General features: G+C 36.9%; 10 protein-coding genes across 10 annotated transcripts; 6 read left to right on the top strand and 4 right to left on the bottom strand.

Moving 5' to 3' along the window:
- Positions 1-111: 111 nt before the first annotated feature.
- Positions 112-1,971, top strand: PRCAT00004115001 (leucine-rich repeat domain-containing protein; the record flags this gene model as incomplete). Its single annotated transcript, XM_062954091.1, has 1 exon — positions 112-1,971. One exon carries the CDS (start codon positions 112-114, stop codon positions 1,969-1,971), a length of 1,860 nt encoding a protein of 619 aa, XP_062810829.1.
- Positions 1,972-2,259: 288 nt separating this feature from the next.
- Positions 2,260-3,132, top strand: SOL1 (Sol1p; the record flags this gene model as incomplete). The annotated part of the gene is made up of 1 exon (XM_062954090.1): positions 2,260-3,132. The coding sequence occupies one exon, from the start codon at positions 2,260-2,262 to the stop codon at positions 3,130-3,132; it is 873 nt and encodes a 290-aa protein (XP_062810828.1).
- Positions 3,133-3,355: 223 nt separating this feature from the next.
- PRCAT00004113001 (uncharacterized protein) lies at positions 3,356-3,937 on the top strand (the record flags this gene model as incomplete). Its single annotated transcript, XM_062954089.1, has 1 exon — positions 3,356-3,937. One exon carries the CDS (start codon positions 3,356-3,358, stop codon positions 3,935-3,937), a length of 582 nt encoding a protein of 193 aa, XP_062810827.1.
- A 75-nt stretch (positions 3,938-4,012) lies between these two features.
- DNM1 (dynamin-related GTPase) lies at positions 4,013-6,472 on the bottom strand (the record flags this gene model as incomplete). Its single annotated transcript, XM_062954088.1, has 1 exon — positions 4,013-6,472. One exon carries the CDS (start codon positions 6,470-6,472, stop codon positions 4,013-4,015), a length of 2,460 nt encoding a protein of 819 aa, XP_062810826.1.
- A 415-nt stretch (positions 6,473-6,887) lies between these two features.
- Positions 6,888-8,354, top strand: OST1 (dolichyl-diphosphooligosaccharide--protein glycotransferase subunit; the record flags this gene model as incomplete). The annotated part of the gene is made up of 1 exon (XM_062954086.1): positions 6,888-8,354. One exon carries the CDS (start codon positions 6,888-6,890, stop codon positions 8,352-8,354), a length of 1,467 nt encoding a protein of 488 aa, XP_062810825.1.
- Positions 8,355-8,478: 124 nt separating this feature from the next.
- PRCAT00004110001 (uncharacterized protein) lies at positions 8,479-8,826 on the bottom strand (the record flags this gene model as incomplete). The annotated part of the gene is made up of 1 exon (XM_062954085.1): positions 8,479-8,826. One exon carries the CDS (start codon positions 8,824-8,826, stop codon positions 8,479-8,481), a length of 348 nt encoding a protein of 115 aa, XP_062810824.1.
- An 894-nt stretch (positions 8,827-9,720) lies between these two features.
- CIP1 (Cip1p) lies at positions 9,721-10,620 on the top strand (the record flags this gene model as incomplete). The annotated part of the gene is made up of 1 exon (XM_062954084.1): positions 9,721-10,620. The coding sequence occupies one exon, from the start codon at positions 9,721-9,723 to the stop codon at positions 10,618-10,620; it is 900 nt and encodes a 299-aa protein (XP_062810823.1).
- A 71-nt stretch (positions 10,621-10,691) lies between these two features.
- Positions 10,692-11,345, bottom strand: PRE3 (proteasome core particle subunit beta 1; the record flags this gene model as incomplete). Its single annotated transcript, XM_062954083.1, has 1 exon — positions 10,692-11,345. One exon carries the CDS (start codon positions 11,343-11,345, stop codon positions 10,692-10,694), a length of 654 nt encoding a protein of 217 aa, XP_062810822.1.
- A 314-nt stretch (positions 11,346-11,659) lies between these two features.
- Positions 11,660-12,529, top strand: PRCAT00004107001 (uncharacterized protein; the record flags this gene model as incomplete). Its single annotated transcript, XM_062954082.1, has 1 exon — positions 11,660-12,529. The coding sequence occupies one exon, from the start codon at positions 11,660-11,662 to the stop codon at positions 12,527-12,529; it is 870 nt and encodes a 289-aa protein (XP_062810821.1).
- A 316-nt stretch (positions 12,530-12,845) lies between these two features.
- GAP2 (amino acid permease) lies at positions 12,846-14,615 on the bottom strand (the record flags this gene model as incomplete). Its single annotated transcript, XM_062954081.1, has 1 exon — positions 12,846-14,615. One exon carries the CDS (start codon positions 14,613-14,615, stop codon positions 12,846-12,848), a length of 1,770 nt encoding a protein of 589 aa, XP_062810820.1.
- Between the last annotated feature and the right edge of the window lie 288 nt (positions 14,616-14,903).

The raw sequence follows: 14,903 nt of genomic DNA, 5'->3' as shown, positions 1-14,903 counted from the left end.
TACCAGGACAAGAAATCTGGCAACGTCTTATCGGTACTGTATACAGTACTAGAAAACCGTTCTAGAGTAGATTTAGTATGTCAGCATCAAACTGATTAAATATGTCGTGCTATGTTACCAGTTGGAAACAAGAATGACTATGATATGAAAAGATTTCTTCGGGACGTACCCATAAATGTGTTCCGTCAAATTTTGGAACAAATTCCTCCGACAATAGTTGAGATAATCTTGGAGGTGCCAGAGTTGAGACAAACTATAATAGACATTTACTATCTGAATGAAATACATTTTATTCTTGCACCTACGAAAAGACCACATAGCATCAACCTACCAGAAGATGTAAAGAGGCTCGTTTGTATTGAGAGTTACTACGAAATAGAAGAATTTTTGCTCAAGAACCCTGACATTAATCCAGCTAAGTGGGTTGTGGCAACGGGTGCAGATTTTGAATCTTTAAGATCTCTTTTAAACAAGTTCAGACAAAGAGTGGTTCTTGCAGACTCTTTGGAGATTATAATTGAAAGATACGAGCCTTCGAATGATGATTTAGAGCTTATTTTGTCCTTCTCTAATTTACGAACATTGCATTTTTCTAGGGCCAAGCTTAATAAATGCTTAAAAAGCTTGGACAATATTTCAAAAAGCAACTTGAATCTGTTAGTTCTTTTAGGACATCGAATTGACTGTTGGAATTGTATCGGATTGCCACAAACTCTTCGACAATTGGACATCTCTTGGAACGAACATACTAATGTCAATACAATTTCACTACCGCCCACAATATCACATATATACTGGAATCAGGCTGGAATTACTAACACCATCCTACAGAAGCAAGTATTTCTGGAAACTTTGAAAGTCTTAATGCTTACCTACAACAATATTTCGAATTTCAACATTTCTTTATTACCTAGAAGTTTAGAGACCATTGATTTATCATACAACTTGATTAATGAATTTGACGAAGGGTCTGAGTGGCCACCAAATTTAAAATCAATATTATTATCGAATAACTTGATCGATGATCTGGCGTTGATGCTGCTCTCAAGAGCTCAATGGCCGGAAACCTTGGAAGTATTGAAATTAGACAGCAATCCTTTCACTGACATAAGTGGTTTAGAGAATCTACCAAATAAATTACAGTACCTTGATGTATCATATAATCGTATTAAAAGTTTTGAAACGGCTCATAATGGTCTCTTTAAGTTCCCTAGCGATTTGAAAGAACTCAATTTATATAATAGCCAGGACCTAACGTTTAGTGACTCTGCAAGAGATCCTTTCAAAAGACTCCAGTTTCCTCAATTGACAAGCTTGAATTTAAGCGAATGCAATCTTATAGACTTAAGTTTCTTTGAGCTCCCGAACTCTCTTCAAAAACTTTCCTTAGCTGGCAACAAAATTTCCAACCTTGCAACTTACAATCTCAAAATAAATGGTCATGACATTTACAATTGGAGCCAACTTACAAATTTAAAGGAGCTAGAGCTTTATTTCAATAGAATCCTTACTGTCGATGGATGGTGCCCCCCTCCAGGTTTGAAAAGACTCGACCTAAGACTCAATGGAATTACGTCATTGACATCACAATTGTTCAATAAGTCAATCCAATCTTTAGACTTAGGAGGGAACAAGATTTCGTACATTGAAGTCCTGGAACTTCCCACGTCACTTCGTGCACTTTGTTTGAATGATAATGATCTCTCTGGCAGCTTCAAAATTTTCAAACCCAGCCAAAATCTAGAAAGACTTGACTTAAGCGGGAATCGTATTCTGGAATTAACCATCCCATATCGCGGTGATATGAGAGCCTGTGAAGTAGATCTTCTGGGGAATATAATTTTAAAAGATCATTCTACGTCTGACATTAAAGATAAAGTTGCACAATTCTATTTCAAGCTAGAGGAAGGATTAGGGTGCAAAGTAAAGAAACACAAGTTTAATGTAAATAGTTTACATATTTTAGAGTAAATAAGAGGGCTGAGGGCCATTGATGAGTTAATATTGCCTACGGGTTTGTTTAGTGTGTATGAAACCTTAAACTACGACATATTATACTCGAGTTTTATATATGCCTTCCGAATACGGCAAAAATCACAAATACGCATTGACCAGCCATCTATCTAGTTTTTTTGATAGAGACGTGTAAGTCACGGAAAGGAATAAGAAAACGACAAATCATCTGGAGCTGATCAAAGTATATTGTTTACTTAGCAAAGGAGCTAATAGATCATTTGATAAATATTCAAAAGCTGAAGTATGTCAGAGCATTTTGTTAGTCCTCTGACACCTCCAAGATCGAGTTCGAAAGCAGACTCTTCAAATTTACTCAGATCACCTAGTTCTTTTCAGACACCAAGTACTCCCAAGAAGAAAGAATGGTTGTTAACTCCTTCAACAACAAACAGGAAGAAAATACCAACTCCTTCGACTAGTAAGCTGAGCACGGGTAAAGCAGCGACCTTTCGAAGTGTTTCAAGTTTGGGATCCACTTCGAAAGAGAAGTCATTGCCAATTTCTCCAGCTTTTACTCCAAAGAAGTCCCCCAAAAGGCTCAAAGCGGGTACCGGTGACTTGCTTCATAAGCATCTTGGTGGCATTGATTCTTTGCAGGCAGAGAATGGTAAGAGCCAATTTGGAATATTCCTACCAGCACCATCCACTATTGGCACTGGTAGAAGGCTGAACATACCTAGTCATAAGGTGCAGAAGAGACCACCTCTCGAAGTTTTGTCAAAACTCAACGATAACTTGCTTTTCGAGGAAGATGTTGTGGAAGAACCAAAGACTCCATTCTTCCAAGTAATAAATGAAAACCTTGTTAACCATTGGCACAACAAGTCATTCAACAAAAACTATTCATCAGATGAAGGTGATTTAGAGGGAGATAGTGAAACTGTATTGATAAAAAGAAAAAGGTTGACTAATCCATTTCTTGGTGAAACGTCTACATCCAAGGATAAGGTATCGTCCAATCCATTTGATACTTCTTCTAATATGAAAAACCAAATCTGTGATACACATGTAGAATATATCAACCATGCTACGGGTAAAAGAAAGCTTGTGAAGCTCTCTCCAAGTCAACAGCGAATTAGACCTAGGAAGTTAGACTTCTCTAATGTGAAAGACTGAATTATATTTGTATTATAGCGCCTCTAATCTACTAATAAACGACAATCTTATTTGTGAATACTTCATATACTCAATTTAAGTACTCACTATAGTTGAATCATTTTTTAACTATTTTATTCAATTTTGCGTCTTTTGTCTTAATATCGATATGGAAAATTAAGTTTATTTGAATCTAAACTACAGCACCAGAACTGGCTCTGCAACAAAATGAACTAGGCAAATAATGACTCAAATATCCTTTGTAAAAATAACAGAAGATGTGTCTATTCCTGTGAAAGTATTTATAAATAGGAAGAAGATAAGGAGTTCAGCTAATAGTTCAAAAGTAGCTATTAATCAAAAGTCAATTGTCAAATTAAATCAGGTCAACTATTTAAAGTTATCAGGGAAAGATTTGAATTCTTTGATTAATGATATTGAAAAAGATACACTTAATTTGCTTATTGATAAGCTGCTAGAAGAGATCTATCAGACCAGCGAAAAAGGTAAAATAGTTATCGACTTGGATAATACATGGAGTTGTACTGTGATATTATCTATTGAATTTATAATAAATTTAAGATTCTATTTGAACAAGCTTTCAGGGGATGACATTCGTTTAATTGAGGCAAAGAAAGCGAAAATTAGCAGTATGAACGATGAAAACTTGGGATTTTTGATAAAAGAGCAGACATTCAGTTTTCAAGAAGATGAAGAAATGAGTAAGAAACTGGTAGACTACAAATTTCGAAGGGAAAAGTTAATCAACAATATGAACAATTGTCTTCAAATATATGTAAACAAAGTCCCTATCAAGCAAACTTAATAACTTCAAATTGCACAATATATATTTATCTCAACTATTTACAATGTACCAAAAAAAAAAAGTAATTGTAGCGGTTCAAACCACATCACTGATAACCTTCGAAGCTTCCTTGTAAGTCTTTAATAAGTTCATACATTTCTCTCTCTCCATCTGAATGTTTTCATCCTCAAAAAGTAAATCATCAAATAACTCCTCGTTGTATAGCTTGACTACCAATCTGTTTTGAATGTTTTGTTTAATGTAATTTACCAATAAACACATTACCAGCTTCGGTACTTGATCTTGAATCATTTCCCTTACAATACTAAAATACGAGATAATCAAGCGCCTAATCAATTCACATTCAAGTTGTTCTCTTTCACTAAGTTCATGAATTGTGTCATCACTTTCGAAAGACTCCTCATTTATATTTAAGGATTTCAAATCCATCGAATTTGAATGTGGACCTGAATGAGTTCCGTCATTTACGGCGTTATTGAATTGTAATGCATCTGATTGCTGAGGAAACTTAAAAGGGGTTGGATTCAATTGTGCTTGAGTCTGTAAATACTGTTGATGGGTGATAGGATCTTTACCAAAGAAGTAATTCAAATACGACTCATGCTGGTAACTTATAGTTGAGGATCCAGAGAAACCAGGTGCATTCTCAGACCTAACTGAGTAATTTGTTCTGATAGAATCCGATCTTTTGTGTCTCGGTGGTTTGATTTCGTCATCAACTTGATTGATGTCATCAATGCCATCACTTTCTTTTTCGTCGTCAGCTTCTTCATTCTCATTTTCGTCATTATTGTTTTCAATGCTTTCGTGATGCTTAGCATTTCCATTCAATATTCTTTCGCTAGCTAATCTTAATCTTGATCTCAGCTCCGCTTCTTTTTGCTTTTGACGCTCTTCAACTACTAATTTCATAGCTTTCGCAGCACCTATAAAGTTTGGATGGTTTGTATTGATATAAGCCTTGTGTATGTCAATCAAGGAATCGACATATTTTATAGTTGGGCCCAACCTCTCTCTCAATAAGTCTGAAACAACCTCAATAAGTTTGGATTGTAATTTTGGGTATCTGTTTAGCTCAATTCCAACACCATTTGAACAGACACTATGAACAATTTTCATCAACTCCTCATACACCAACTCAACACAGCTCTTTGAAGGTTGTTCCAAGAGCTTGATTTGTGGTTTCACAAGTAAATCAAATGCCAACTCTGGTACGAATAAGGAGGGTCTCGGACCCGTGGAGTTCCGAATCGCCGTTCTGATGTCATGAATTGACAAATTGTGGGTCGGATTTATCGAAGCTAAGTGTGAACCAAATACTTCATTGTAAATGTAATATATTCTGGCACCACCACAAAGCTCCTTTGTAGAAATTTCTGACATTTGGGTACCCTCAATTGAATTGATAAAACTTGTAGCAAATTTGGTCATCAAATTCAATACCAAAGCACCTCTTCCTTCTTTTGAATCAGTCAAATTTGAAGGAAGTTCTCCATAACTAGCTAATTCTTGCTCACTTTGACCTATCAAAGTGTTCAATTTAGCCTTTATATCAGGTAATCTTTCTCTAATATGGGTCATCAAGATTTTATTCAAAGTCTGTGATAAATATCGAGTTCCGCATCTTTTAGACATTGTTCTATAAGCAGAATGGTTTTCAAAGAACTCTTGTTCAGCGCTTAATGAATCCTCTAAAGATTTATTTTCTGTAATATCTCTTTGAGACCTATTAACAATCCCTATGAAACCAAGTTTCAAAGGATAAATATTTCCCTTTAGAATATCCAAGGCATTGGTACCTTGATCCATTAAATCCAATTTTGTTAAGATCCCAACAGTTCTCTTTCCCGTAGGGTCAACTTGCCTTGCCAATTTTAACGATTCCGAATTAACCAAATCAACATTTGCAGGCGACACAGCCAAAATAATACAATTCGGTTTTGATATATATTCTAAAATCAACCCTCTAGTTTGCCTTTCAATGTCAGTTGGCTGGTCCCCAATAGGAATTTTAGTCAAGCCTGGCAAATCGACCAATGTCAAATTGAGCACTTTCGTAGAATATATTTTCAAATTGATTGGAAGTCTACTGATACCTTTATTTTCCCCAGCTATTCTGGAGGTCTCAAGTTCGATTTCCCTTCTAATTTCGTTGAAATCAAAAAATTTCTTACGTGGGATATGTAAAAACTCACCCCATTCTATGTCACCACTAGGACGCCCATTGGAGTATCTCCTTAAATGGTCCTCCAAATTGACTTCCTTTTCACCTATTGGCGTCGACTCTCTGGTGGACTCATCTTGAAGCTCGTCGGCTTTAATGTTGATCAACTGCAACACAAGCGGACGCCTTGTCACAATACCAGTACCCCTAGGCAAAAAGTCTCTTCCAACTATATTCTCCAACACTGAAGACTTTCCACATGATTGTGATCCAACAACTGCCAATATTGGCAAATCTAAATCTGCCAATTGCGCCGTCGTAACTATGTCTTGCAATTTGTTGACTACCGGAATAAGGTCCTGAAATGACATCTTAAATCTCCTTTATAACTTAATCCTACTTTTAACGTTTTATGTTGATCTGCCGTATAAACTATGAGACGTTATGTTACGTGTATCTGTTGTTTTGTTGCTTTCTTGTATCTTGTTTAGAACCTAGTTCGCTCAATTTCGGCGATGGTGTTGCTTTTATAGTTTCCCCTAACCTAGCCTTTAAATATACAACTGTATACACTTATATACTTGGCTATGTGTCAAGCAAAAACCTCCCTCGCTTGTTTATGATACAACAATCTTGAGAGAAAGTTTTTTTGTTTTTTTTTGTATCTGATTTGCCCGTAGTGAGATTTTGAGGCCACCGAGTTTTTCAGTACACTAAATGAACAGATATTCCATTAAGCAATAAAACTGACTAAATCGACGAATTGAAGATAAAAGAGGTTCAACAATGCGTATGTGGATTCGATTAGTTGCCAGTTGTATAATATTTGCTACGGCATGGGCATTTGAAAATGGTGGAGAATGGGAAAACCTTCACTACAAACGTGTGGTAGATTTATCAAAATCATATACAAAAGAGTCAATTAATATAGTTGCAAGAAATGAAGGCCAAAATCCAACAGATGAGTACACTTTTACGGTTAACGATGGATTCGGCGCATTTGGGGAGGTTTCTGTGATTTCATTTGTTTTGATGGACCATGGTGGAGTTGCATTAGAATCTTTACAAGAAGCACCTAAGGTTTATAAATTGAAGCTTCCATATCCTGTCGCGCCCAACAACGAAATTAACATAAAGGTTCAATATGCATATCGTGGAGCTAACTCACCGTTTCCATCTGAATTATCGATGTCGGACGTTCAAACTTTGCTTGTGAGATTGAATAAGTTCGCTTATTCACCTTATACTACAAAAGATTACTCATTATTATTCACAGGAGTATCTAAGGGACAGGAGATGGAGTTAAACTTCGTGAATAAAGATGAATTGACCCCAGATTTACCATCAGTCAAACCAAGAGTTGAGGAGAAGGCATTGGTTTACGGTCCTTTAGATTTTGATCTCGAACCTTTCACTATCAAGCCAATGGGATTGCTCTACGATCACAACAGACCATTGTCCAGAGCTGTAAACCTCAATAGATCCGTTTGGATTCCAGCCTCTGAAGTTGCAAAATTGCCAGTCGAGGAAAGCTACGACTTGGTTAACGATGCAGCTGAGCTTAATACTGGATTCCTGAGACTCGATTGGATGAAAGGCAGATATGACACAACAAGGAATCATTGGGCTATCTCTCATTTGGATATTCCTTTGAAGGCTAACGGTATGTTCCACGATTTTTACTATACTGATTTAGTGGGTGTCGTGTCTACTTTCAACTTCGTCCAAGATCATTTGTTGTTACAACCAAGATTCCCACTTTTTGGTGGATGGCACTTCAATTTTACTTTGGGTTGGAATTACGCTATTAGTGACTTCGTCCATCAAGTTAATAATGAGCCAGAGACTTATATTTTGAGAATACCGTTGGTAAATTCTGTTAGAGACATTACTTATGATAACGTATACCTTAGTTTCTATTTGCCTGAAAATGCAGAGTTTTTGAACGTGTCGTCTCCCATAGATTTTGAGCTGTTGACGGTTACCAACGAACATTCTTACTTGGACGTCGCCAAGGGCCACGTCAAAGTAACTTTACATTATAAAAACCTCTTTGACGATGTGCACAATCTCGACGCATTGATAATGTACAGAAGTACCTCCATTGGTTATATGAGAAGAATATTAAAGGTAGCTGGATGGATATTCATTTCTCTTCTGAGTTATTATTTCTTAAGCTTACTAAACTTTTCAATTGAGTCGAAGAAACCAAAACAAGTCGATGAAAATGAAACCGAAGAAAAGAGTAAATAATTCTCTTTCCTCTTATAGTTCACATTTGAATGTAGACTTTGTTCAATAAATAGATAAATTGAAAAAAAAAAATAAACGGCTAGATTTAACTAAGATACCTCTTTTCTTGATAGTAAGTGAAACATCACTCTATCTCATATTCCTTCTTCAACTTGTCTATTTGTTCCTTACGTAAGATAAAATCTTCCTTAGACAATTTAGCCCTATCAATTCGATATTCCGATGCTACTAAATACCTTCCCTGATAATTGATACCATTCAATCCTTTGGCAGCGCTGACGGCACTAGCAACATTTCGGTAAATGACAAAACATGTACCAGGTGTTCCTTGATCTGACTTTTCATCAGGTACCCGTACTTGATGTATGCTACCATATTTACCTAATAACTCATATAATGAGTCACTGGTTATATCAAAAGGTAGATTTCTAACCAATACTATCGGAAAATCAGATGGTTTCACACTTGACATGCCCAGTATGTAACTTCACCTTGAAATAAAATTATTTGATTCTTGTACTGCATCGATGAGAATTTAGTTGTTCATTAAATGCCTTATTGAGGTAAATGTTAGGCAATGGTTGATCACTACTATTAATTGTAGATGCTACATTTTGAATGATTCTGAGTGTATTCAACTCTTTGCAGTAACTGATTCCAAGCGTTAAGTGTCCTAAGAACGAATTATTAATATTTGTAAGACTTGGTTCCTATAGGGCAGAGTATGAATTAGTGGCATAATCTATTCAAATAGATACTGTGTAAGTAGCTGTGGACGATAAGATACATACTGAATTCTCCGATCTACATTGCAGCATTTACAGTCCATTAATTCAAGTTAAAAGAATAAAGAGATACAAGTAGAGAAAAGTGCCACACCGTCCCCTTTATGGTATATTATACAGGGGATTCATTGCACCGTCTTTTGCTTCATAATAGAACCACAATCTCCAAAGTGTAAATTTCTAGCTCTCTCAGCATACTTAGTGAGCGGTAGGATAATTGTCCACATTTGAGTAGACCTCTCACGGTGCTCACTAATACTGAACTTGCTAAGATAGCAAAATACTCAGCATTGATCCATCTCACAGTTGCTGACTGTGAAAGTTAAAATCATTACTAAATTTAAGTGCGAAATTTGTCAGCCATGTTGTATCCCAATTAGGAACCACGACTCAACTTGGTAACTGCCATAAATCTGCTTAGAAACTGTGGATTTGCCTCTTCACTCGCAGGTAAAGATATTCAGAGACTCCAAAGTCTATAAAAGAGTCAATGTTATTTATAAAATGGATTAGATTCTATCAACAGAAACTATCTTGACTTGCGAACAATTGCGAAATCAAGAATCTTATCAGAAAACAAAATGTCTAAACCAACAGTTGCTATAATCGGGGGTCCTGATGGATTTTTAGGAAAGCCAACTCTCGCTGCAATAGAGTCAGAAACCTTTGCGGACAAGTTTCAATTTCCCATAAAAGTATTGAGTAGGTCTAAGAGAGAGTCGACAAGTAAAACGGAATACATAGAGGTCACTTGGGATGAGAGCAATGTGGCAAGCATTGCAAAAGCAATTGATGGAGTAGATGTGGTTATCGAGTTAATCGGAGTATTTCCTGAGACATTAGGCTTAATTGAAAAGGTTTTGGAAAAGGCAAAACCCAAGCTTTTCATTCCATCACAATTCGGGACAGAACTGGATAAGTTATCTTATCTTTCACAAGTACCACCATTTTTCGATATTAAGGACAAGCACGCTGAAAAAGTAAGATCTCTCGGAATAAAGACTGTCTCCATAATCACGGGAGCATTTACCCTTCCAGGTTTTTTTCTTTATGAAATTGTTGGTGGAATAGGCATTGATTCTGAGAAAAAAGCTGTTACATATCTTGGCGACCCTTCCTCTAGGTTGTCTGTTACGAATGTAAACGATATCGGAAAGGTAATTGCTTCTGTCGCATCTATTAATCCGAGGGATCTTCCTGACAAAGTTAGGGTGCAATCTGATGAGATATCCTACAAAGATGTAGTTGAAAGATATGAAAAAACCCATAATATTAAGTTGAAAAATAATGGAGTTATTTCGAAAGAGGAGTCCTTGCAGAACCTCAATAAGATAATTGACAATGGATTCAAACAATCTGATTTCTTTCTTTTGATCAATACTATTATCTCACAAGGAGTGGATAAGGGATTGCTATTTAGCTCGAATGAAGACGAGTTGGTCAACCCTGGAGAAAATTTATGGAAATGGACCAAATATTAAATAAGCTGAGATATCTAGTTATGTTTTTAATACAAATTCGTGTATTCAAGCTAATGTATTTTACTGTAATTCTATTTCTGATATTCATCAGGGTAAAAAATTAACCTTTCAACTCCATTGTCAGTCAAAATTACCATTCTAATAACACCACCAGAGGAGCCGTCCCATTTGATTGCTTCTGATAATGCAGTCTTAATAAAATCAATGCATTCTGCCTTTTCCATTTCTGGCACAAAGTGCTCATTACACCAACCGTAGATAAATGTTGACCCTGAACCTGCTATAGCGTAGTTCTGTTTATGAATAGATCCACCGATAGGAATCAGATAAATGCTTCCTTTTGACTTAGAATCATATCCAGCACAAATTATACCTGCGGTAAGTCCATCCTTGTTATTGTAGCAGATTTCTTGAAATACGTTAGCGGCGACTTCAGTGGTAGGCTTTTCATCGTGAGACAATTGGGAAGAATATAATTGTAAATGATATTTCACTATGTCAGCAACTGCTTGCGTATCTGCTGCCGATCCTGAGCGACAGCAGTATATAGTATCATGAATTTGCGTCAACTTGTCGGTCACTCTATTTGCAATGTATGACCCTGTTGTAGTCCTTGAATCTGCACCCAATATAACACCATCCTTGAACTTGACCGCCATAATGGACGTACCCAAATTCACTTCCCCCTTCTTCAAGTGCGTAATATCAACAGAGACTCCGTTCATTAAGAATGTTAAGACTAACGAGATGCCAAATTCTATCAAATATCAACAGAGAGCAATCCTTTGTTCTCACAGTAAAAACAATTAATCTAAAAATGATATTCTTCAATAGATCAACACAACTGATAACTCAAAATAAGCTTCTTTTGGTTAAAAAATAGTTGTTCTATACTTATTGCCACTATAGAATAAGTCAAAAACATGCCGACTTTGATGCGTACTTTTCAGATCACGTGCCGATATCAATAAATCTAAATACGTCTTAGAACAGCCTCAACACGGATAGAATAATAGGTCTTTATATTAAGATCTAAGCAATGAAGCCAAGAACGTGTTTGATCTTTATGGCTTATTATATTTGGGCTTTCTGGGTCTTGACACTTCAGACTAGTGCCTTACCCTTCGAAATTGCGAGTGAACCAGTCGTCACAGATATAGTGACGTTTACAATTTCTCAAGAGAACTCAGATGCCGTAGGGAAAGACTCAGCTAAACAATTGCAGGAAATCGGAAACCTTGAGATTGGATTGTTCGGGCTAGTTGTACCTCAGACTGTGCATAACTTTGTAGAATTATCAAAAATGAGCCAAGGCTACGGGTACAAGGGATGTAAGTTTCATCGCATCATTAAAGATTTTATGATCCAAGGCGGAGATTTTTCGAAAGGAGATGGTACTGGAGGCTATTCGATTTACGATAAGGGCTCTTTCAAAGATGAGAATTTTGAATTAAAGCATAATAAGTTGGGAAGAGTGTCAATGGCCAACGCAGGTCCCAATACCAATGGAGCTCAATTTTTCATTGCAACCAACGATGATTTAAACTGGCTCGATGGCTCACATGTAGTATTTGGCCAATTGCTTAATGGATTTGATACCTTGCAGACCTTGAATGAGGTCCAGACCGGTAGTCGAGATGACCCGATCCCTTCTGTCATAATAACGGACATCAGCATTGAAAAGATAGATTTGAACTTCAATAATACTTTAATATTTGACGATTATAAGTATAGTTTGGATAAAGAAGGCTCAAAAGACTCGGTGCAAGTTCCACTACTTATAGATTCAACTCCGAGATACTATTATTTCTTTGGATTTTTTTTATTATCTTCGATATTAGTCTACGTTCGAAAAGTCTATTTCAGGCGTCAACTCCTCAGAGAGGTTAAGGACAAGAATTACTATTAAGCATTCAGAACATCGCTTAATATGAAAAGTTCATTGGGGAGTGGGATCTAGCTCTTCATGTGTAAGTAAGTGACCATGAGCATTTGAGAGAAAGCAGGATGATTATATAGATTATTTCTTAGATAAAAAGAATTCTCACTAGTACATGTATATTTTTTCTAAAATACAGAGCGAGCAACACCAGCGCAGTTGCCCCTTCTAAGACATATTAACAAAAAATATGGAACCATAGACTTTTGACGCCTATTGAATTGAAGATTTATTATATAAACCAATGGAAAGCACATTAGTAAAGTGAATTTATGAAAATATTGGCTTAACACCATGTGTGCCAGTATCTGTAGTAGAATGGCTTTGAAGCAAGGAAGGCCTTCTCTTCTGCAATTTCTTGCTTGGCCAAATCCAAGTCTAACTCCCTTCTACCAGTGTCAATATCAATATCTTTAGCTCTGATGTACAACACCCAATTTTTCTTCCAGATTTTATGGCCAATATAGAATGCCAAGATAATAGGGAATGATAAGTATGCCTCGAAGAAACCCTCTGCACTGGGTTCTGCACCAATTGGGAATAAAGCAGTGTAAAATTGAGCAATCAAAACAAGAATGTTAAAACCTGTACCAAATACTGCAGCATAGATTCCACCTTGCGAGGTGAATGCAAGTTCATCGGTGTTTCTTCCTTGGACGTGTAATGCACGTCTGAAACGAATAAGACAAAAGTTAATAGATCCCCACGTGAAAAGTGAAGAAAGACCTGAAAGAGCCATAAGCCAAGTGAAAACGTCATCCCTCTTTGGTGACGCAGCTAAGAAACATAATAAACCGATAACTAATTGGACTATAATACCCATTAATGGACGTCCCTGCTTATCGATATATCCTAAAAATTTAGGAGCTTGACCAGAAGCAGCTAAAGCAGCTAAAGTTCTTGAAGAACCGTAGACGGAAGAATTTCCGACTGACAAAACTGCAACCATAATAACTGCATTCATTACACTTGGTAATCCACTTATTTTTGCTCTCTTTATTGCTATGACGAAAGGCGAAGCTTTTGCATCAGCAGATGAGGATCCCAGGAGTAAACGGCCATCATTGTATGGTACTAAACAACCAACAAGAGTCAATGAGATGATGTAAAACAAGACTATTCTCCAAACAACTTGTTTAGTTGCCTTTGGTAAAGACTTTCTTGGATTAGCTGATTCTGCAGCGGCCAAACCGACTAATTCGGTACCAGCGAATGCAAAAGCAGCATTAACAAAAACAGTACACACACCCTTGAAGCCGTTAGAAAAAGGACCAGGATCATGCCAGTAATGGCCACCAATATACTCTTTCGTCGGTCCACCACCAGCAGCTAAAACGATACCTAATATAATGAAGCCAATGATAGCTGTCACTTTAATTATTGCAAAAGCGAACTCAGCCTCACCATAACCTCTTACACCAAATAAATTAATTGAAGCAATAACAACATAGAATATAACCACCCATGCAGCAGAATTAGTTTTTTCATCCCAGTAATCAATAGTCATAGCAGCAGCCACCAATTCTAAAGGTAAGACGACTAACCACTGAATAGCGTAATTCCAAGCCATTGCGAAACCCCAAGATGGGTCAATAAATCTAGAGTTATAGGTCACAAATGCACCAGAAACTGGAAATGTAACAGCCAATTCACCAAGAGATTGACATGTAGACCAAATCATAAAAGAAACCAAACCATAATCCAAGATCAAACCTGCTGGACCAGCCTCAGCCAAAGCAGAACCGGAACCAACGAATAAACCTGTACCAATCGAACCACCGATAGCAATCATCTGCAAGTGTCTGTTCTTCAAAGATCTACTTAATGGAGAATTCGCAGTTCTAACGGCAATCTTTTCAACTTCGGAGAGATTAGGGTCAATTCCCAAATCCTCATCATCAAACCTTTTGAATGAGTCGACAAATTTAGCAAAACCCGTTAATTCAGGTTTATTTTCGCCCTTTTCAAAGGCATCAATGTAGACTCCACCTTTCTCATCGGAGGAGCCATCTGCAGCGTCTCTAGACCTGATGTAATCTAACTCCTTCTCGGGCATTTTAGTCTCGTTTATTGAAGTTCTGAATTCTCAGATTATTGTCCTAGGCGCTTCGATGGTTCTTTGTTCATTATTATATATATAGACATCGAATATGGAGTTTCTTTCGTTATCGTTATCATTGTTCTTTCCTTACCCGGAACCACATGCATAAAATGAAATTGCCGTGTGTGATGGGCGATAGTGACGACGGGCGATCATCTTTCGCACTGTGGAACTCAATGTTATTGGTCTGCTGCACGTCTATTGAACCATATGAGTATGTGCTCAGTAGAACAAAGGCGCCTC

Source organism: Priceomyces carsonii, assembly GCF_900007245.1.
Source record: "Priceomyces carsonii strain CBS4050 genome assembly, scaffold: Debaryomyces_carsonii_scaffold_4, whole genome shotgun sequence".
Lineage (NCBI taxonomy): Eukaryota > Fungi > Ascomycota > Pichiomycetes > Serinales > Debaryomycetaceae > Priceomyces > Priceomyces carsonii.
This window is presented reverse-complemented; position numbering and strand designations above follow the sequence as displayed.